Here is an 18,809-nt window from a genome sequence, read left to right on the forward strand (position 1 = left end):
TCCGGTGGCATGCCATGCATTCCCCGGATCAACTTCCCCGAGTCGGCATCCATGTGATTAGTATTGCCAAGACATATTGACGGACGACCTTGTGCGAGGATGTGGATTCGCCGTCCAAAGAAATGGAGGATTTTTGTACGAGGGATGACGCTTCCCAGAGCCGCGAGATGTGGGTTTGACGGAGACGGAAGATATCGCCGAAGTTTCCAGCGTACGCGGTTGCCGGAGCGAGAAAGTGGCAACCAACAGATCTTGTTCAAGCAGTGGAAAGGTGAAGTGAACGAACAGCAATGGACAGCAGCACCTGTTCAGACATCGCCACAAGGGGTATGCCTGGACAGCAGCAACGGTCGTTCTATCACATCCCACCAGCTGGTCTAGCCCACTGAGCAGAAACCTGCGGGGGCTGCCGCTCCTGACTCGCGCACACCCGGATGTTAACGTTTTGCCTACAACCTTAGCCAGCAGTGGCGTTGACCATCTGGATACGCCCCTCAACCTGCGGCGCAATCGGTCTCGTCCACGCCACCTCGCACTCCTCAGCAGGCAGAGAATCGCACGTCCCAGCCTGCACCCCGGCCAGCCGGCACCACTTGCCAAACACGCGGCGCATAATGGCCAGCTCCCTGTCGAGGATGACGGCACGCTGCCGTGCCGCCTCCTGCTCCTCGCCCGACTCGCTGTCGCTGTCGTTGTCCTCGGCGGAGCCGGCCATGGGCGGGATGTTAGCGCGCCGCTGGCGGATCCTCGACGGGGTCCACTCGGCCCAACCCTTTCCGCCCGATCCGCTCTGGGATCGCCCCTCGGTTGGACTGACGGGAGATGGGGCCACCGTAGGGTGGCACTTGGCAACGCCGTCGGCGACCTTGGACCTGCACAACAAAACCGTCAGCCTTACACGCTGGACAAGACGAACAAGCGCAGAACATTACCAGTGACGGTCCAGCGACGGCTCCCAACCCTGCCACTTGGCCAGCACGGTCAGTGACATAAAGTACTGGCGCAGGATGGCCGAGATGAGCATGCCGTTCTCCTCGGACACGAGCTCCTCGCACTCGCCGCCCTCGGGCCGGACTAACAGGCTACGGTAGCCGTCCTTGCCGCGACCCATGTACCCGCGTGTGGCGAGGACGTAGATGCGGTCATGGTCCAGCGGCAGCCCGCCAATTTCGGCCGACACGATGCGAGATCCGGCGTGGCGGGACGGGTCGAATTTGAAGGCAATGCCACTAACCTGCGGGAAACGGCCTGCATGGTGTCAGTTTCGAGTACATGTTGTAGCATGCCGGCAGACCATATTTTGGCAGAGACGATACCTTCTAGCGCGGGATATAGCGACACGCCATTCTCCAGCGCGTCCCATATCCCCTTGCCCGTCACCTTCATGACCACGACCGGGTCCTCAAACGGAAAGCAGTCCGTCACATCCTTGACCCGGATTGGGCCGGGTGCGTACACCTGATCGCCGCGAATGGTCCCGGCCGCCATGAGCGCGCAGTCGGCGCCATAATGGTGGCGCATGATGTCGCACACAAAGTTCCCCAGGTTGCTCTCCTTCAGCCGCACGGTGGTGAACCTCGCATCCAGCGGCGCGGCCGTCCATCCGACAGGCTTCTCGAGACTTTTCTTGAGTTTAGCTGTTAGCTTTTCGATCAGGGCCAGCGTCTCGCCGTCTTCCGGGACCGCCCGCACGATATCCCTCCGCCAGATATCCACGTCCCACTTCCGCCCGCTGCCCTCCTCAGCGCGGCGCACCTCGATGTAGCTGAGCTGCTTGAAATCGGACCCCGAACGCAGGACATGGGTGCCGTTGATGAAACTGTGGGCGTAGAAGTGGTCATGGCCCCCCAGGATGAGATCAATCATGTCGCCGCCGAGCTGGGCGGCCAGTTTGTTGTCGTTGGGCTCGCGCATGTGGGTGAGGGCGATAACGATGTCGGCGCCCTCTGCGCGCAGCTGAGGCACCAGCTCCCGGGCGACCTCGCTGGCGGAGCGGTAGATGATGTTGGGCGGGAGCGCGTTGATGGTCTCAAGCCACTCGCGCTCGCCGAGCCCCAGCAGGCCGATCTTGATGCCGTTGGAGGTGGTGATCATGTGCGTCTTTTTGGCGTTGCCCAGCGGCACGCCCTCGCCCAGGGCCGGGTCCATCACGTTGGCTAGCAGCCATGGGAAGTTGCATTTGGAGCTGAGGTGTTGGAACTGCCTCACACCAAAGTCGAGGTCGTGATTCTGGAGGGTTTTAGTGTTTGGACTCGGCAACAAATGACTGACATACCCCAACAGCGGCGCAGTCGGTGCCGATCAGGTTCAGCAAAGGGACCATATGGCTTCCTGTGTGGTGTAAGTAGTGGTAAACAAAATATCGTCGGAGTGAGCAGTGTGGCTGACCCTTGGTGATACTAGATTCGAGGGATGGGTTGAACGAATCTCCCGAGAAGAGCGTGACCAGTTCAGGCTGGTCCTCGAATCGCTCGGCCTCGCGATACTCTTTGCAGAGGCAGACGAAGCGGGCAACGCCGCCGACGGGCTCGGCCGACGAGGGGTCGATGTGGTAGACATCGTTGTAGTGCAGTATCCTCAGGTCCGGGGGCGTTTTACCATCGCGGCCCGAGCTGAAAGTGACGAGGGGCTCGATGGATGGTGAGGTTGAGGCGCTCATGGTGGTGCGATGCGAGAACCGATCCTCGACTGTGCTCCCGTTGCTCGGTTCAGAACCCGTGGAGGTTCCCCAAGCTGCTGGAGGAAATTGTCTCCGGTATTATATCGCCTGAACTCGGTTACTGGCCACTGGGATGTCCTGAAAAGCTGCCTCTCTCGTGAGCTGGAGGTTGTTCGAAGGTTGTTGTTGTTCGCCATCTGGGATGTGAAAGGGATTGAAACGGCGGGTGGATGAAGGCTGAAGCTGAAATGCCCCGCTTGACGTTGGGCAGGCCACCCTGATCTGCAGCTCAACTGGGGAACCGCCTAACCGTAACTTGCAGTGGTCATTGGTTGCACAGCTTACCGACCTTCTACAAACCAATCGTTGTTTGTTTGCTAGCGTGGAACCTGGGTATTGTGCCTTAACCTTTCTTTCACTTAAGTTAACGTTAGTTAGCTAACTTATATTTATATCCTCTTCAACTTCCTCTCTTCTTCCTCTTCCTCTTCCTCTGCCTCTACTTTTTTATCTTCTGTTTCTCCTTCTCCTACATTTTCTCTTTCTATCCTTAATTATCTTTCTCTAATTCTTTATTTTCTTTTTTTCCTTCCCTCTTTCTCTTTATCAAGCGACGGGGGGCTCAATGCATATCCCACGGGGGCTAAGGAGCTCCAGATGGCCACGTGGTAAGCATTGTCGGTGGTGGAGGGTTCTATTGGTTGGATGCTGTGAGGCTCTCCCAAACCTGTTTTAGCTCTTGTGAGCTCAACATTTTGGTTTGCCATGGTCGAGTGGGCGTCCCGAGTCAGTTTGAGCTTCCGTAGCATTTCGGAGATAACGGCCTGGGTGCGCCTTGCGTGTTTAGGGCCAATTTCCTGTTGGTGGTCGGTAAAGAACGCGCCTGTTCAATGGTCTTGACCATTCCTCTGATGTACTCTATGGAATGTGATGTAGCTAGAGAGGACGTTACCAACTCGACCTCAATGGGGGATTGGACCCTCAGCGTGGCACAGGCCTCAACATGAACGACAAAATCAGGAACAAAAGAAAATAAGGAAGACAAAGAAATAATTAAGGAAAAGATTAAAAAGGGAAAGAAAAGATATAGTTAGATGAAGATAACTAAAGATAACAAGAAGAGGAAAAGGAAGAGGAAGAGAAAAAAGAAAAGAATAAGAAAGAAAGAATACAGGAAGATTAGAGTGAAGGAAGATAAGGTATAATACTCCGTAGGTACCTACCTAAGTTCCGCAGTAAACAAAGGACCAGGGTCGGGTTTGTATGGGTTGAGGTCTGGCGGGATGGAGGATGACTGAGGGATCTAAACGGACCGAGAGGAGTTATTATCGATAGAATCAAGACATCTCTAAACCGATGGTCTAGTGCTTTTGCCTTCGTTATCTAATTGTCGATCAAGTGGAATAGTACCTGCAGGCAGCGACACCTTCTCTACTATGGGACGATAGCCCTTCCCCTAACATGCCCAGGAGCTCCTCGAGTATTAATGTGTTTTTTCGGGCTGCTTTCCTCCTGACTGCTTTGTTCTTGACAGACGCGCCCTTTGCGAACGGGGCTGGCCCCGCCAATGTGTAGATGCGGGGCACAATACCTATTTACCCACACTGGCAACTGGCGGGATTCGGTAGGTTGATAAAAGGTCCAGGGGACGCCGAGGAACATTGCAAACGCGACGTCGCAAACAAACTACAACACGACAACCCACACAGCCATGGCATCCAACGCTGCAACTGTCCGGCATGCTCGCCGCGAAGGTCCCTTCCTATCCCTCTATCCATCTGTCTGCCTCGACTGACTGAATCTCTTCCAGACGTCCCCGCCATCCTCCAACTTATCCGTGAGCTGGCCGACTACGAGCACGAGCTGGACAGCGTCGAGGCGACCGAGGCCAAGCTGCTCGAGACCATCGCCTTTGCCCTCTCCTCCGACGACAACCCCGACCCATCCGCCACCAGCGGCCTCCTCCCGCAGACCGAACCCACCTCCCCTTCCAAGCCGGCCCGCTGCCTGATCCTGACCACCCCGGCCGGCGTCCCCGCGGGAATCGCCCTGTACTTTTACAACTACAGCACCTGGCGCGCCCGCCCGGGCATCTACCTTGAGGACCTGTTCGTCAGCCAAAGCGAGCGCGGCAAGGGCTACGGGAAGCGCCTGCTGGTCGAGCTGGCGAGGGAGGTCGTGGCTATGCAGGGCGGCCGGCTCGAGTGGAGCGTGCTCAAGTGGAACGAGCCGTCGATCAAGTTCTATGAGAGCATCGGGGCGAAGATGATGAGCGAGTGGGTGGGCATGCGCGTGGATGGCGAGGGGCTGAATAAGTTGGCGACGTTGTTGGGCTGAGGCGACAGCGCGAGCTGTCGAGTCAGAGAGGGAATTTCCCTGCTTGCCGGGTTGGTGAGTTGAGAAAAGAATTATCGGCAAATGGCTCTGCATCGCTGCTCATGTTTTCGCCTTGCCTCCACCTTTGGGCTGCGCCGGTTCTGGGAAATCCGTGAAAAACTCCATGGCACCTGCGCTGGCCGGAGCAGGCCGAAACTCTTCCTTTCCCCAAGTGATGTGCCAGCCACGGCCGCCCGGCTTCTTCTCCATGGTCGCGGTCAGCTGCCAGATGCCTCCAAGCAAGCGACGCCACATCCGTGCCGTGTATTTGTGGCAATTGAGTGGCTCAGGGTCGCCGGTGGGCGTGTTGTCGTCCACCGCGCCGCTCAGCAGCTTGTTGCGCCTGTTGGCGGGCCGGTCGACGACGGCAACAGGCTTGATGGCGTATGACTGCCAGTCCCACTCGGCTGTCTGCTCATCTGGATACAAGCTTCGCGCCACGGGCCGTCGAGGAGGGGGCAGCCAGTTCCCCTCTGCCTGGCCCGTGGCGATGGCACGGAGCTGTTCCCATTGCTCCTTGGGAAGCGGCGGCATGCATTTGTCGGCCACTGCCTTCCACACATTTTTCAGCTTTGTCCGGTAGAGCTTGGGCGCGAGCGGCCGGCCCCACGCGTTCTCGGTCGGTATGACTTTGTCCGGTGTGATCTGGAAAGCCGTGATGGTTGGCTTGGGCGAATTGATCAAGCCTGCCTGCATCTGGGAGCGGGCGTATGTGCGCAGCTTATCAACATCCCACATATCCAGCCAGTCCAATTTACTTCCCTGGGTCACAAGTGCAGACGCCTCGGCGGCGTACTTTTGCAGCTCCTCGGTCTCGGTGGGTACGTCGCGATGGATCACCCGGTCCATCAGCTCCCGACGCCGGCGGCCTAAGCGGCCGAACGCATGGAGCAGGACGCGGCGCATGCGGGCCGTGTCGCCGAGGTTCGCGGCCCGGAGTAAGCGAAGGTCGTGGTGCGCCTGCGCGATGTGCTTTGCGCTCCGCTCCTCGTCATCTTTTCTGCTCTTCTGGAACCGGGACTGGATGCGCTTTTCGATAAACGGGCGGGCAACAGGCGGGAGGTATGATGCTTCACGGAGCAGGTGACGGTACAGGTGCAGCGGGTTTTGAGGTTTCGCCAGCCGAAAAGGGCGCGACATGGTTGAGGTGAGCTCTTGCCAGAAGCAATCTCGCTGGCAGACCATGATGAACTCACCCGCAAGATGTGAGCTGCGAGCTGCAGGTAATCCGAGACTTGAGATTGGCTCGAGCACTTCCACTGTCTTGGCGCCTTGGCGGGGCTTGGGCTTGATGCGCAAGATGCGCAAGCCCCGCCCCTCCGACTAGGTGATCTGAGCGCGCGTCTTCCCGGCTCCACTGGCAGAGAACACGACCACGAGAACACGAAAATTACACGTCGGTCCGTGTCTAATTGACGTCCTGACAAGGGAGCTTTAAGCGTCGTCCAGGTTCATTGCCGCATTGTAGACACTCGGCAACATCTTTTGAAGATAGTTTTTATTTTTGTACCGCAGTTTTTGTTTGGCGCCGTCAACAATACGCATTCTCCTGCAGGCGACTCGGCAAGCGCATGGACTCAATAATCCCGTTTTCTGGTCCACTGCAACGCACCGGTTTGCGCTCGCTCTTCGTGAGCGCCCATTCGCACCATTAACCTCCCGTCTCGTCCATTCGATCCCATTACAAGCTCATTAGTTGCGCACCGAACCGACACCTATTGTCTTTTCTCAACCTTTCATCGACCTGGTTTACCACCAAACCTTGCAGTCGGCTCTCAATGGACTGCTGACTTGACCGCCTCTCATCGTCTTTTTCTTGTCGTTTTCGCATTCTGGTTCCCCGTCGTTCTCCCTGCAACCGCCATCACCCCTTCCGCGGGTATTGTCCGACATGCAGCCCCCACACATTCCTGCTGGGTCGCAGCAGCAGCAACACCAACAGCCACAACCCTCGTCGCAGCAGTCGTTCTCCATGAGCCAGCCGTCCTCGCAAACGACAGGGTATCGGCAGTACGCCGATATGCCCCAGAAGCCGCAAAATGACCCAGACATGGGAATCTACTCGGTATGTCTGCCACTCAGTATGTCTTTCAGCGCCGCTAATACCTTGTCAGGCTGTGTACTCTGGCGTGAATGTCTACGAAATGGAGGTCAATGGGGTCGCCGTCATGCGGCGCCAGGCCGATGGCTGGCTCAATGCCACTCAGATCCTGAAGGTCGCCGGAGTGGATAAAGGCCGTCGCACCAAGATTCTCGAAAAGGAAATACAGACAGGCGAGCACGAGAAGGTGCAGGGCGGCTATGGCAAATACCAGGGCACCTGGATTCCGTTCGAGCGTGGCTTTGAAGTCTGCCGGCAGTACGGTGTCGACGAAATCCTGATGCGGCTCCTAACGCACAAGAGGGGCCAGGAGGGCGCAGGGGCTGATGTCGATACACCGACCAAGGAACAGGCCATGGCGGCCCAGCGGAAGCGCATGTACAATGCGAGCTCGCAGGAGAATCGCGGCAATGGACTGTCCGGGACCTTCTTCAAGAACATCTCCTCCACAGCCTCCCATGCCATAAACGCTATCAGCAAAGCGCGGTTCGACTCGCCAGGGCCACGAAATCGAAGCGGGCCTAGCCGGGCTCCCAGCTTCCACCGACAGTCGTCGATGCAGGATGGGGAATTTCCCCAAAATTCACAACAGAGTTTCGTCTCTGACTATGGCCATGGCGATTCTGCCCTTGGATCCCAAGCCACCCAACTGGCGGCCGGCGAAAACGACCAGCCTCCTAGGAAACGGCAACGAATTCACACCCCAGCTCACAGTTTCGGAGGAATGACGCCGACATATCCCCAGATCGATGGATACGCAGCAAACTATCCAGGATCGCCCACGGAGCCAAACGAGTCGTTCATCTATTCTCAAGCGGGCGTCCACATCGAACACGAGCCCAACTACGCCCCCGGCCCGCTCCGGCCTCTCCCATACGACATGTCGCCGGAAGCAGAGGCCAGGCGGAGCATGCTGATGGGGTTATTCATGGACCCCAGCGGTCCGGACGAGGCGAAACGGAATGTCCTGCGCAACATGATCCCTCAGGAGCTCGACGCTCCCATCGACACACAGAGCCATACCGCCCTGCACTGGGCTGCCACCCTCTCCCGGATGCCATTGTTGCGGGCACTCATTGAGGCCGGCGCAAGCCCGTTCCGCGTGAACGCGGCAGGAGAAACGGCGCTGATGCGGGCCTGCATCGTGACCAACTCGATGGACCACAATTCGTTTCCCGAGCTTCTCGACGTCCTGGGCGTGACGATTGATGTGAGGGACGACAAGGGCCGGACGGTGTTGCACCACATTTCCGTGACAAGCGCGGTAAAGGGGAGGAACTCGGCGAGCCGCTATTATCTCGAGAGCCTGTTGGAGTGGGTTGTGCGCCAGGGCAGCGCGCCGAGCAGCCAGAACGTCGGTGGCAGTTACTCGGCGCCGGCCAGGATGGGTATCGGCCGGTTCATGAGCGAGATTGTCAATGCGCAGGACAGCAGCGGCGACACGGCGCTAAATATTGCCGCCCGCATCGGCAACCGCAGCATTGTTTCGCAGCTGCTCGAGGTGGGCGCAGACCCAAACATTGCCAATCGTGCAGGCCTACGGCCGATAGACTTTGGTATCGGCGCGGACGAGGGCCATCGGAACGGCGAGGCGGACGGGAACGGCGGGGCTCAGGGTTCGAGCCAAAAGACGAGGGAGAACAGCGACGAGGTGGTGAATTGTGAGTCACATCACTTGCTCTTCCCGTCGGATTTGACTAACCTTTCCAGCCATCACACACCTCATCAGCGAATCTTCCTCACTGTTCCAGAACGAGCTCAAGAAGAAGCAGGAATCCATCGACACGCTGCACGCCACGTTACGGACGACGTCGGCCCAGGTCGGCGAAGCGCGCCGCACGCTCGAGGCGCTGCAGGAGAAGCTCAAGGCGCAGCAGCTGGCACGACAGAAAGTGGTCAACCTCAAGCGGGCCTGCCAGGAGGAGGAGTGCCAGCTGCTGCAGATCGAGCAGCGGCACGGGAGGCTGGACGTGGCGAGCGCCAACGCGTGGGAGGTGGAGCTCGAGATGGTGCTGGATAGCATCGCGCAACAACAGCAGCAGCAAACGGGAGAGAATAACGCCGACTATCATCATCAGGAGCAACAACTCGCGAGGTTACCGAACGCGGCCGTCCTCCGCGCGCGCGTCAACGCTCTCAGCCAGGTGTCGGTGCAGACGCAGCGGGCGGTTGAGGCGCTGAGAGCGCGCAGCAAGGACCGCGAGCTCAAGTACCGGCGGCTGGTGGCGCTTTGCACGCACCGGCCCGAGGCGGAGGTGGATGCGCTGCTGGACACGCTGACGAGGGCGGTCGAGTCGGAGAGGGGCGAGCTGGAGATTGCGCGGGTCAGGAGGTTTTTGGGGGGTGTTGAGGGTGTTGCGTAAATGTGGAAGAATTATGGTGTTGGAAGCTGCTTCTGTCTGGGTTTCTGTGCACAGTGTGGGCTTTTTCTGCACCTAGCGTTGCGGTTTGTTCTACTGCCTTTGGGGGATATGGGATATGATATCTTGTCCGTCCTAAACTCTTGATCTGCTGGATCTGAAACGCGGCATCTTCATGGCCTGATTGACCCCATGTCCAAACAGGTCAAAGGGGATCACAGTACGATATGGGGTGCGGTATCATGTTCATCTCAACCCAAGCAAGTCCTACAACTCGAGAAAAGCAGCTGTCATGCGCCGACACTGAACCCAAACGACCCATCAAACACATCCTTGCCAGCAGGACTAGCCCGCATGGCCTTGAGCTCGTCCAGCGACGGCACCTTGCCAGACGGGTAGAACCGCAGCAAGTTGCCAATGTCCTCCTCGGACAGTCCGCATATCTCGTCCCAGGGATACGCCTCGCTGACTTTGGACATCCACGCCATGCGCTTCGGCCCCTCCTCGGGCCGCGGCGCCATCTCCCGCAGCCGCACCCGCAGCTGGCCGACAGTCTCGATGGCCTGCCCGGCATTGGACGGAAGCTGCTTGGCGATGAACTTGCGAATCATGCTCGCCAGTCGCGGACCCTTGCCGTTGGTGCTGACCATGACCTGCAGGGGCCCGTCGCGGTGCACGCTGCCAAAGTAGAAGTCGCACTCGGGGGGGACGTCGGCGATGTTGGCGGGGATGCGCCGCTCTTTGCAGAGCTTCCAGATCGTAGTCGAGGCGGCCGGGTCGTCGACGGCTACGAGCACCATGGATATGGCGTCGTCGTCGAGGTCGGAAGGTAAAAAGTTGCGGTCGATGTGCGTGACTTGGTTGTGCGCGACGCGGTAGGCTACTTCCGAGTTGAGGCGGGCGCGCGGGGAGATGACGGTTACGGCGGCGTCGGCGTTGAGACAGTGTAAGATGCGGCCGGCGGCGACCTGGTCGGTATCTGTCAGTATCACCACCAGAGGTTTGAAGAGGGAACACTGTGGAACACTGGGTTTGGGATATTCAGACTCAAACGCACCTCGCCGCCGCCAACAACCAGCACCTTCTTCCCTTTGACCTGCCACGCGACAATCAGGCTCCCGCCGCCCTGCACCTCGGGAAACTTTTGGCCTGTCTCAGCCATAGCTGTGATTCTCAGCAAGATGGAAGCTGAGACGGCTTGCAACCTGCCGCTTCTCGGAGGAGAAAGTCATGACGACTGGAGAGCTCCGCGGAACAGACAAAGTTCAGAAGCACTCTATCGCCATTGGGCGAGTTGCTCTGGCTGGGGGGAAATGCCATCGATAAGGCGGTTATGACCCACAGAAAGACCCACTATCTGTTACCATTCCGATTTCCAAACTCTGCCAAGCCAACATCACCTCCAACCCTATCCTTGCAACCTCGACCGCCGCATTATCGCTTCTTTGGTGTTCTGCATTCGACACGCCATCATGTCTCTTCGACTTCCCGCACCCACCATAACATAGAGCTTTTGAGCGGGTGCTTCTCTACGAAAACTGTCCGCTGCGGGTGACAGCCATGTCGGCGCGGAGACTCGGAGGCGGCAGGGTCCTCGGCAGCGGCAAGGGCCTCGCCCCGCCGTCCACCCATGCCCCTCGAGCTTCCAGCCCGTTTGCTCCCTCGGACCGCAGCACCGTCTCTCTACACTCGCAAAATTCGACGCCCATCTCCCTCTCTCCGTCATCTTCCAGCCCCCTCCCCGACTTTTCCCAAGATCTCGCCTCCAATGTTATCGTGGCAGGGCCATCCGATGGCGCCGCGCGGGGAAACAAGCTGGCGTGCCCTATTTGCGAGGAGGAGATGGTGGGACAAAGAACATGTCAGGGAAGGACAATGCTGACATTGTGCAGGTCACGCTGTTGCAGCTGAACCGGCACCTCGACGACGTACACCAGGAGCTGCCTGAGGCAGAACAGGACGAGGTCAAGTCGTGGTTCGACAAGCAGGTCCTCAAGGCCAAGCGGTTCCAGCCACTCTCGCTCATCAACCAGAAACTGCGCGGTCTGGAAGTATTTGAGTCGAACGAAACACAGCCATTATCGATTGGAATGGCGGCACCCGGTCGGCCGCCCGAGACTGTCGTCGACCCGGACGAGCTGGTCACACGGAAACACTGGCAGCGGCCAACAGGCCACGACGTCTGCACGGATCCGCTGTGCGACAGGAAATTGGGTCCGCTCAGCGGCAGCGTCAACTGCCGGTGCTGCGGGCGATTGTTTTGCGAGGAGCACACCATGTATCAGATGAAGCTCTCCCGGTCCGCCAACCACGAGCCGTTCCGGGGCATGTGGTGCCGCGTGTGCGAGACGTGCTACAAGTCGAGGGATGGATACAACGACCACACGGGCTTGTCTCGCGATCGCACGGCAGAGTTTGCCGCGGTGCGGGCAAAGAAGGTGGAGAGGCAGCGGCTGGAGGTGCAGAGGCTAGAGAAGAGGTTGACGAAATTGACGCGGTTGCTGGTGGAGGCGTCGCCGGACGCAAGCATGAACTCGGGCCTGCTGTCTCCGCTGGCGGGGCAGCGGAGTGTGAGGAAGATGATTGAGCAGTCGGTGGTGACCTGGGAGGATGATGCGACCGTGTCTAGGTGTCCCTTCTGCAAGCAGGAGTTCCGGCCGTGGACGTTTCGGCGCCATCACTGCAGGATATGCGGCCGAGTGGTGTGCGCCGACCCGCAGACCAACTGCTCTAGCGAGGTTGGCTTGAACGTGGAAAACCGTGAGTGCCGTGTCTTGCCGAGAAGAATAAATGCTGACGATGGTAGCAACCGTGATACCAACATCTGAGAAACAAGCACCAGCAAACGGGCAAGTCAGCATCGACGTCCGGATGTGCTGCGAGTGCAAACACACCATCTTCTCCCACCGGGACTTCATCGAGTCCATCAAGCATCGGCCGCCAGATCAGCGCGCGTACGAGACCCTCCGGCAATTCGAGCGCGGCATCCACATGCTGCTGCCCTCGTTCCACAAATCCCTCCAGGCGCTGCAGCCACCAGACGAGAGCCGAGACGGGCTTGACAGCAGGCCACCGCCGACCTCGGCCCAGATCCAGGAAGCCGCCAAGATCCGCAAACGCCTGACCGACGCCTTTGCCAAATACGACCTCGCCGCCAAGCGCATCCGCAACATGAAGACCGACAGCCCGACGCAGCTGCGCCTCCAAAGGGCCATCTATGCGTCCGCCTCGTCGTTTTTGCACGCTAACCTGCTCCCCATGAAGAGCGTGCCCGCCATGCTCAAGTCGCAGTCTTCCTTCTCTAACAACCACCGGCATTTACTCTCAGGTGGCAACAGCGCATCATCGCCGCTCCGAAACGGCGAGTCGGCGGTGGGTTTTGTTGACGCCGAGACATCGAGTCTGGGCGGGGCCAGCGAGGTTAGCAGCGCCGCGGCGGCGCTGGAGAATGAGGAGCGGGAGGCCAGGGAGAGGCTCGTGGTGCTCGAGGAGCAGCGGTTTTTGGTGCAGGAGATGCTGAGGAGTGCCAAGGGGGCGAGGAGGCTGGAGGAGGCGGGTGCGTTGACCAAGAATTTGGAGGAGCTAGATCGGGAGATTGAGGCGAGCAAGAGGGCTGTGGCTGCTGTGGAGGAGAGGTGGGAGGGGGTTTATGCTGGCGAGGTTCGCTGAGTGCGTTGGAAAACGGGGGTTTGCTTGAGAGCATGGTGTGGAAGGCTATGATGGTATTTGTTTGGCGAATGGGTTTAAGCATTGCATGGAGTCTGGTGCACAACAACTTACCCGAGGTTCGGCATGGATTGTCGTTGGTTTGAGGGTTCGGTTAGGGGTCAGTTATGCGTTCGAGGACTGGTAGAATCGGGCGCCTAGGTTGGTAACCAATGTCCTTCCAAATCCTTTCCCTTCAGTGATGACATTTTACAGGCCGCCAGGGTGTGCGCTTCGGCCTGGTGACGGATCTGACCGAAGAATTAAGTACCAGGTAGTAGACGAGCCAAGGTGCCCCTGAAAAAGAATGATGTCCACCCCATAAGCGCACTCTCAGACTCGGAAGCCAGGCTGCCCCGGGGCCTTCATGGCAAAGTAACAGCGTCCATAGTCAATTATGTCAGGCGGCTTAGTCCACCACAAGCTACTAAGGTAGTGTGGAATCGAGTTTCGACATTTCGATTGCCGATCTGTAGGTGTAACAGACAGTGATATGTCGGGTTTGCTTCATTCGCTTTTGATGAGTCCGCCATCAGCGCAAGTATCCGCTGCACTGTGCCGCATGACATCGAAGGATATAATCCATCTCGGAAAACCGGCCCTAAGTTCTCTCTCACGCTCCGCGTTGACCTGGGCCGAGACCGAATATGAGACGCCGTTGACCGAGATCTTCAAAGAATGTCGCGAGCGCGGCCATTGCAACCAATGGACGGGCAGGTCCTCCCAGAATGTACTCTCTCCGGCTGCCTTTCTGCTCATAAACCACGACATCAAGTCTGGGGCTTCCCCAGGACCGTACAGGAACAGTACCGGCCATGAAAGTTGACCACGTGGCCGCTGAAGATCGACCAAGCACACAACTACCACTTCGTATTGGTCGAGCGAAACACCAACGCTGAAGGCAAGGACGGTGGCATTCCCGGGTGTGCAAAAGAAACGCTGGTTGGTGTGGTCCCAGTACCTCTGTGGGATCGCTCTCAAGACCCGAACAGAGACATGAGGTGTCTGCGCGCTCCCTTGGTCCCCCCGCCATTCCGTATCCTGAGATCGGATTGGGACCCGTCCATCGCGCACTCTGAAGGTCCCCTGCCGTGAAGCAGCTTCCCTGTTGGCGTAGAAGCTGTTTTCGCTCATCACGATGTAAATGGTCATTGACTGTGTCAGCATTGGGAACGCTGTCTCAGGAATCTCGCAGAGGTCAGCCTCCCGCCGTGAAAATACGTCAGGTCCGAGCTTGTCCAGCAGGAGCCCGACAATGTTCCCATGAGGATCCTCAGGGTGGCGTCTGAGTTCGCCCAGCGCAAGGAAATACGAACGACCTTTAGTAACCCAGTGAGCGGGTTCGTCGACTAGGTCGTGTAGTACCAAGGAGGTTGTAATTCTCAGCCCTTTGTTGGTGATGGCGTATTCTGGGTTGATATCTGACCACTTCGATCCGTTCTCGAACCCGAGTCTCCGCAATGAGCCACGGGAGCCCCAGGCGGAGTGTAGGCCAAAGTCGCGAGGGGACAGTGCCAGCAGAGGGGCACTCCGGGCCACAACCGCTTGTCGATACGTCGACCGGGCGAGCTTACGATAGAAGCTGGAATCATCTTGCCAGGCGAATATTGTAAGGTCGTTACTCTGGCGAATGATCTCTTCTTGCAGTCGCCGAAACGCTTTCTCGCCTTCTCCGTAAATCATGGGCATGTTCACGTCGAAGATGCCGAGAAGCGAGTAGGCCATATCTTCCGGCCGAGTTGTTTCACGATTCGCAGCCCAGGACATCCTGACTCCGACGCTGACGTTGGCGAGGCGCGAACTCCCCGCTAAAACGGATGCTAAGATGCCGGTTATGGACTCGAGTTGCGTGATGAGACTCGCTTTCGTACCCCTCATGACCCAGTTTCCGTCATAGAACTCCACGGTGGCAGGCGCAATTAGCTCCTGCAGCGTCCAACCTCGCGTAAACCAGCGGCAGGGGGGCAGAGCGGTCCCAAGCGCGGCCTGGGGGCCCAGGTCAGAAAGAAATACGTGGCAGACGGCGGCCTCTTGATACCAGCGAAACATAGAGTTGATGCTCTCAGCGAGCTCGGCGTGGTTCGTCTTGTCGATGCAGCAGGTGTCGACCCAGGCCCACCCATAGCCTTGCTGGGCAGCCAGACGGCAGTAGTCGACGACCTTTCGATAGCCTTCCTTGGATGCGAGGGAGGGCAGGCCCAGCTCCATGTCTTGTAGCGAAACCTCGTCGGCCCCCCAAGTGTGCGAGAGGATGGCGTACCGCGGAGTCGTTGGCCCCAAAAACTCGGAGAATTCGAGCGTGCTTGTGTCGATGAGACGCATTGTGCGGAACGTGTACCTTGGCTAAATTGCAAATCAAGCGTGGTTCGAATGCGTTGAGTTGGGGGATCTGCGACGTTCCGCTGTTCAGAAGTCGAGAAGTAAGAGGATTGGGGTGGCTTTGCGGGGTCAGACCAATTTGACATTTAAACCTCAGCTGATGTACGGACGCGTACCTGACCTATCCTGTACACGGCAGCCTAGAGCTAAAGGCTGAGCTGAAGGCGAGCAATTACCTTTGCTAGCCTGGGACTGAACCTCCCCAGCTGCTTGGAGTGGCTTCCCCGATGCCATTCCAAACTCAAAAGCGAATGAATTCAGAATCATATTGATTACCTGCCTAGGCGTCTGAAATCAGCGAACCCACACCGATATCCGCTTGCGGAAGAACAAACCGCTTGACAGAGATGACTTAGGGTGTTGGGAACTATGCCATGAGAACCCGAGGGGCGGCTTTGGCTTCCAAGATAGGGAGTGTGCTCAGGGAAGCATCGTCATCGCTTCAGAGGCACCTTGGCTCGCATACTGTCTTATGCTTCTTGCTGATTTTTTCATGTCTAGAGCGGTCCCAGTTCCACTGCGCCAACACCAGACCTGCTTTAGTTTTTTTTTACAACCCCATTCCCAAAGTCAACTCGCTCCGACTACATCTCCCGTAGAAGGCCCCATCATGTAAGGGATATCGATCGAGGATCTCGGAGCCGTCAATGAATCCTCAATTCAATCTTGGACAGTTTCTGCGGGTACGAGGTATGGCAGCGGCGGTGTTCCACATCGTTGTGCGAGAAGATTAGGAGGTAGTTGGCAAATTCTTATAGAGTCGGTTCAGGTAGTAAAGCCTCATGCCACCGCAAAACGCCTCCGAGTTGAAGCAGAGGCCAAAATTTTGGGCGAGAAAAACTCGAAGAAATTGAAATCCAGCGAGAGCACGAGATGGTAGGTAGGAGGTCGATCGTCATGCCAGCGGTGAAGGTTTGGCCGGCCGAAATTATCAAAGGCCCAGTCAAGAGAGACGCAACGGTATCGTACGGCTCTCGGGGATTCACCGTTGCGTTAGCCACGGGGTTGCCCTGAGGGTCTGCGACGTGTCCAGGTAACAGGACCTCCTCGGCTACCCACCAGCCAAAGAACACGACGACCGTTAATGACGAAGATTGGGCTCCGGGCGGAACAGGATCACTTCTAACAGGGGATCCCTTGACCGATCAATGACGGGCCTCCTGCCACAGCCCAACAAACGGAGCTGTTCAACCACGCAGAGCGACTTCGTCAGTTCCCAAACAATCGGATGTCGTCGGAGTGACTACCCCTGTCGATCGACTTGATTAGAGATCCTTCTCGTCACAGTCTTGGTGCTCCCGGCAGAATACGCTCCCGCCGGTGTCTTGGTCGAAGTGCTTCGCCATGGCCTTCCTCGAGTCTTGTCGGAGAGAATGTCGTCCAGAAGCCATTCGGCCAGAGGCCCAAATATGGTTTCCTGCGCTCGAGGGTAGCTGTGAGGTCGCACACAGCGTACTGCAGGAAATACGCGAGCTCCGTCTCCCCAATGTCGGCACCTTTCATGTGATTACCGGTGGCCGTGGAATAGAGTGCTCTGATATTGGCATCCGGGTGGTCCTTTGCTTTGAGCAGCGGCTCCCTGTATGTGCCAGCCAGTGCAGCGCCGATGATTAAGGCCCTGAGGATGGGACGCGATAGGCGGGCTGGAGCCTCGGGGCCCAATGGCTCAGGCAAATCATCTTCATCCAAAGGGTACGGTAGGTTGCATTGACAGATGGATCGTGCGAGGGCGACTGCAAACCGATGGACATTCAGGGCAGCTTCATTTCCGAAAGGGACGGCTGCTCGGGGTGCCTGACCTGGCCAGGCGAGATGCGCGTTGGCGGCAGCTCGCCCCGGCGTTCGGCGTCGACAACGAGCTGGGTGACACGGGCCTGTCCATGTCAGCATCGAACTGCCTGTGCATGAGTGGAACTCACGGCCAAAAGCGCGTGCCAAAAAATACGAAATCTCGCGGAGGAAGACGGGCCAGAGCGCTGCCGCCGTGTTTGCGCACCAGACCGCGTGGATGTGCCGACACATCGACAGGAAGGCGAGCACTTCCCTGGTGGAATTGGAGTATCGCAGGTGTCTATTATGATCTCGGTAGGCACGCGAAGAGCATGGTTTTGTACCTTCGTAGTTGCGATGGCAAGAAATAAGAAATATATTTCGGAAAGTCTTGAGAGGTAAGGTAAATCCAGTAAGGTAAGGAAGGTATGAGACCTGGTAGGTTCCTTCTAGGGTATTTATCAACTTAAGTCAATAACGTACATGATAAGCGAACGTGCCAGACAAGCGAACGTCCCACAAAAACACATCTGACAACAAATTTCAACATGATTCAACCAACACTGACAAAAATGATTGAAATCACTCGGAATGGTCTTCCTCGGGCACTTTTGCAACTCCTTGACAGGTGCGTGCATTATGGCCAGGCTCGCCGCATCTGCCACAACGCCGCGTGCGCGTCTCAATCCTCGGCTTCCGACCACTGCCCGCCTGTGTTTCCGCCCGTATCTGCACCTCAACATCTCTCTGGGCTTGCAAATCCTCTCCATCCTGCACAGTAAGCAATCCTCCTTGCCGTAGCCGTATTTCTTTTATCCTCCGGCGTTTGCTTAGCGCCTCATTTGCTGCTCGAAGGCTTTGGTTCTCTGCCTTCAACAATGCAAGCTGATGCATTATCCTCGACGTCCCTTTCGCAAGTACATCGACAGCCCTTAAAATCTCTGTTGGAGAGCTATCTTGATGCTGCGCAATCCGGGTCTTGATGAGAGTGGTCTGTGAAGCGGCTTCGATTGGATTGTTCGGCGTCTTGGATACCCAGGTATGGGCACTGCCGGGCCCTGAGTTGGGGGGTGTCGGCGTCTTGAGACGGATGTCGAGCTGGGAGATTACCACTTCGGGATCAAAAGGAACAAGCGCTGCACCCCGAAATCCTCCCCGAATATTGTCGTACGTCATGGTTGCCTGGTGAGCTGCAAGGAATGCGAAAAGGAAGTCCTCTTTGGTAATGTAGGTTATGCTTGCCCGCATCATCTCCTCGATCTGCTTGCCGTATGCCGCTTTGAGCGGGCTGAAACACCCAACATCAGCTGGCTGGAGCTTGTGAGATGAATGAGGGGGCATGCAGAGGGTAATGATGTTGTTTTCCTTGCAATAAATCTCAAAGTCTGTCGAGTGGTGGCTTCCATGGCCGTCGAGGATGAGGAGGCGATAAACCCCGGTTGTTCGACCTTTGGTGTGC

At 57.5% G+C, this 18,809-nt stretch overlaps 8 protein-coding genes across 8 annotated transcripts; 3 read left to right on the top strand and 5 right to left on the bottom strand.

The window, feature by feature from the left end:
• Positions 1–268: 268 nt before the first annotated feature.
• Positions 269–3,126, bottom strand: N657DRAFT_108021 (Metallo-dependent phosphatase). Its single transcript, XM_062785764.1, has 5 exons — positions 2,389–3,126; positions 2,276–2,331; positions 1,317–2,229; positions 933–1,248; positions 269–872 (listed from the first exon to the last, which is right to left on the bottom strand). The coding sequence occupies exons 1-5, from the start codon at positions 2,657–2,659 to the stop codon at positions 458–460; spliced, it is 1,971 nt and encodes a 656-aa protein (XP_062645274.1). The 5' UTR covers positions 2,660–3,126; the 3' UTR covers positions 269–457.
• Positions 3,127–4,276: 1,150 nt separating this feature from the next.
• On the top strand, positions 4,277–5,295 carry N657DRAFT_647669 (acyl-CoA N-acyltransferase). The gene is made up of 2 exons (XM_062793365.1): positions 4,277–4,413; positions 4,470–5,295. Exons 1-2 carry the CDS (start codon positions 4,371–4,373, stop codon positions 4,994–4,996), a joined length of 570 nt encoding a protein of 189 aa, XP_062645275.1. The 5' UTR covers positions 4,277–4,370; the 3' UTR covers positions 4,997–5,295.
• On the bottom strand, positions 5,096–6,175 carry N657DRAFT_682593 (uncharacterized protein; the record flags this gene model as incomplete). The annotated part of the gene is made up of 1 exon (XM_062796497.1): positions 5,096–6,175. One exon carries the CDS (start codon positions 6,173–6,175, stop codon positions 5,096–5,098), a length of 1,080 nt encoding a protein of 359 aa, XP_062645276.1.
• Positions 6,176–7,055: 880 nt separating this feature from the next.
• Positions 7,056–9,499, top strand: N657DRAFT_577758 (apses-domain-containing protein; the record flags this gene model as incomplete). The annotated part of the gene is made up of 3 exons (XM_062789268.1): positions 7,056–7,100; positions 7,150–8,797; positions 8,847–9,499. The coding sequence occupies 3 exons, from the start codon at positions 7,056–7,058 to the stop codon at positions 9,497–9,499; spliced, it is 2,346 nt and encodes a 781-aa protein (XP_062645277.1).
• Positions 9,500–9,524: 25 nt separating this feature from the next.
• N657DRAFT_622811 (siroheme synthase Met8) lies at positions 9,525–10,792 on the bottom strand. Its single transcript, XM_062790659.1, has 2 exons — positions 10,554–10,792; positions 9,525–10,464 (listed from the first exon to the last, which is right to left on the bottom strand). Exons 1-2 carry the CDS (start codon positions 10,656–10,658, stop codon positions 9,787–9,789), a joined length of 783 nt encoding a protein of 260 aa, XP_062645278.1. The 5' UTR covers positions 10,659–10,792; the 3' UTR covers positions 9,525–9,786.
• A 115-nt stretch (positions 10,793–10,907) lies between these two features.
• Positions 10,908–13,530, top strand: N657DRAFT_647672 (uncharacterized protein). Its single transcript, XM_062793366.1, has 3 exons — positions 10,908–11,341; positions 11,389–12,256; positions 12,303–13,530. Exons 1-3 carry the CDS (start codon positions 11,057–11,059, stop codon positions 13,163–13,165), a joined length of 2,016 nt encoding a protein of 671 aa, XP_062645279.1. The 5' UTR covers positions 10,908–11,056; the 3' UTR covers positions 13,166–13,530.
• Positions 13,237–15,617, bottom strand: N657DRAFT_647673 (HET-domain-containing protein). The gene has a single exon (XM_062793367.1). The coding sequence runs from the start codon at positions 15,521–15,523 to the stop codon at positions 13,709–13,711; it is 1,815 nt and encodes a 604-aa protein (XP_062645280.1). The 5' UTR covers positions 15,524–15,617; the 3' UTR covers positions 13,237–13,708.
• A 903-nt stretch (positions 15,618–16,520) lies between these two features.
• Positions 16,521–17,772, bottom strand: N657DRAFT_108117 (uncharacterized protein). The gene is made up of 2 exons (XM_062785766.1): positions 17,500–17,772; positions 16,521–17,454 (listed from the first exon to the last, which is right to left on the bottom strand). Exons 1-2 carry the CDS (start codon positions 17,600–17,602, stop codon positions 16,862–16,864), a joined length of 696 nt encoding a protein of 231 aa, XP_062645281.1. The 5' UTR covers positions 17,603–17,772; the 3' UTR covers positions 16,521–16,861.
• Between the last annotated feature and the right edge of the window lie 1,037 nt (positions 17,773–18,809).

Source organism: Parathielavia appendiculata (assembly GCF_033297405.1).
Source record: "Parathielavia appendiculata strain CBS 731.68 unplaced genomic scaffold N657scaffold_11, whole genome shotgun sequence".
NCBI lineage: Eukaryota > Fungi > Ascomycota > Sordariomycetes > Sordariales > Chaetomiaceae > Parathielavia > Parathielavia appendiculata.

Bases quoted from the DNA above. Each gene is read 5' to 3' on its own strand.
- N657DRAFT_647672 (XM_062793366.1), top strand. From the start codon at position 11,057: ATGTCGGCGCGGAGACTCGGAGGCGGCAGGGTCCTCGGCAGCGGCAAG. The intron at 11,342-11,388 runs GTGGGACAAAGA...GACATTGTGCAG, and splicing joins CTATTTGCGAGGAGGAGATG to GTCACGCTGTTGCAGCTGAA. The intron at 12,257-12,302 runs GTGAGTGCCGTG...TGACGATGGTAG, and splicing joins TGGCTTGAACGTGGAAAACC to CAACCGTGATACCAACATCT.
- N657DRAFT_108021 (XM_062785764.1), bottom strand. From the start codon at position 2,659: ATGAGCGCCTCAACCTCACCATCCATCGAGCCCCTCGTCACTTTCAGC. The intron at 2,332-2,388 runs GTCAGCCACACT...TACACCACACAG, and splicing joins CGAATCTAGTATCACCAAGG to GAAGCCATATGGTCCCTTTG. The intron at 1,249-1,316 runs GTATCGTCTCTG...GACACCATGCAG, and splicing joins GCTATATCCCGCGCTAGAAG to GCCGTTTCCCGCAGGTTAGT.
- N657DRAFT_647673 (XM_062793367.1), bottom strand. From the start codon at position 15,523: ATGCGTCTCATCGACACAAGCACGCTCGAATTCTCCGAGTTTTTGGGG.
- N657DRAFT_622811 (XM_062790659.1), bottom strand. From the start codon at position 10,658: ATGGCTGAGACAGGCCAAAAGTTTCCCGAGGTGCAGGGCGGCGGGAGC. The intron at 10,465-10,553 runs GTGCGTTTGAGT...GATACCGACCAG, and splicing joins TGGTTGTTGGCGGCGGCGAG to GTCGCCGCCGGCCGCATCTT.
- N657DRAFT_647669 (XM_062793365.1), top strand. From the start codon at position 4,371: ATGGCATCCAACGCTGCAACTGTCCGGCATGCTCGCCGCGAAG. The intron at 4,414-4,469 runs GTCCCTTCCTAT...AATCTCTTCCAG, and splicing joins CCGGCATGCTCGCCGCGAAG to ACGTCCCCGCCATCCTCCAA.
- N657DRAFT_108117 (XM_062785766.1), bottom strand. From the start codon at position 17,602: ATGTGTCGGCACATCCACGCGGTCTGGTGCGCAAACACGGCGGCAGCG. The intron at 17,455-17,499 runs GTGAGTTCCACT...TGACATGGACAG, and splicing joins TTTGGCACGCGCTTTTGGCC to GCCCGTGTCACCCAGCTCGT.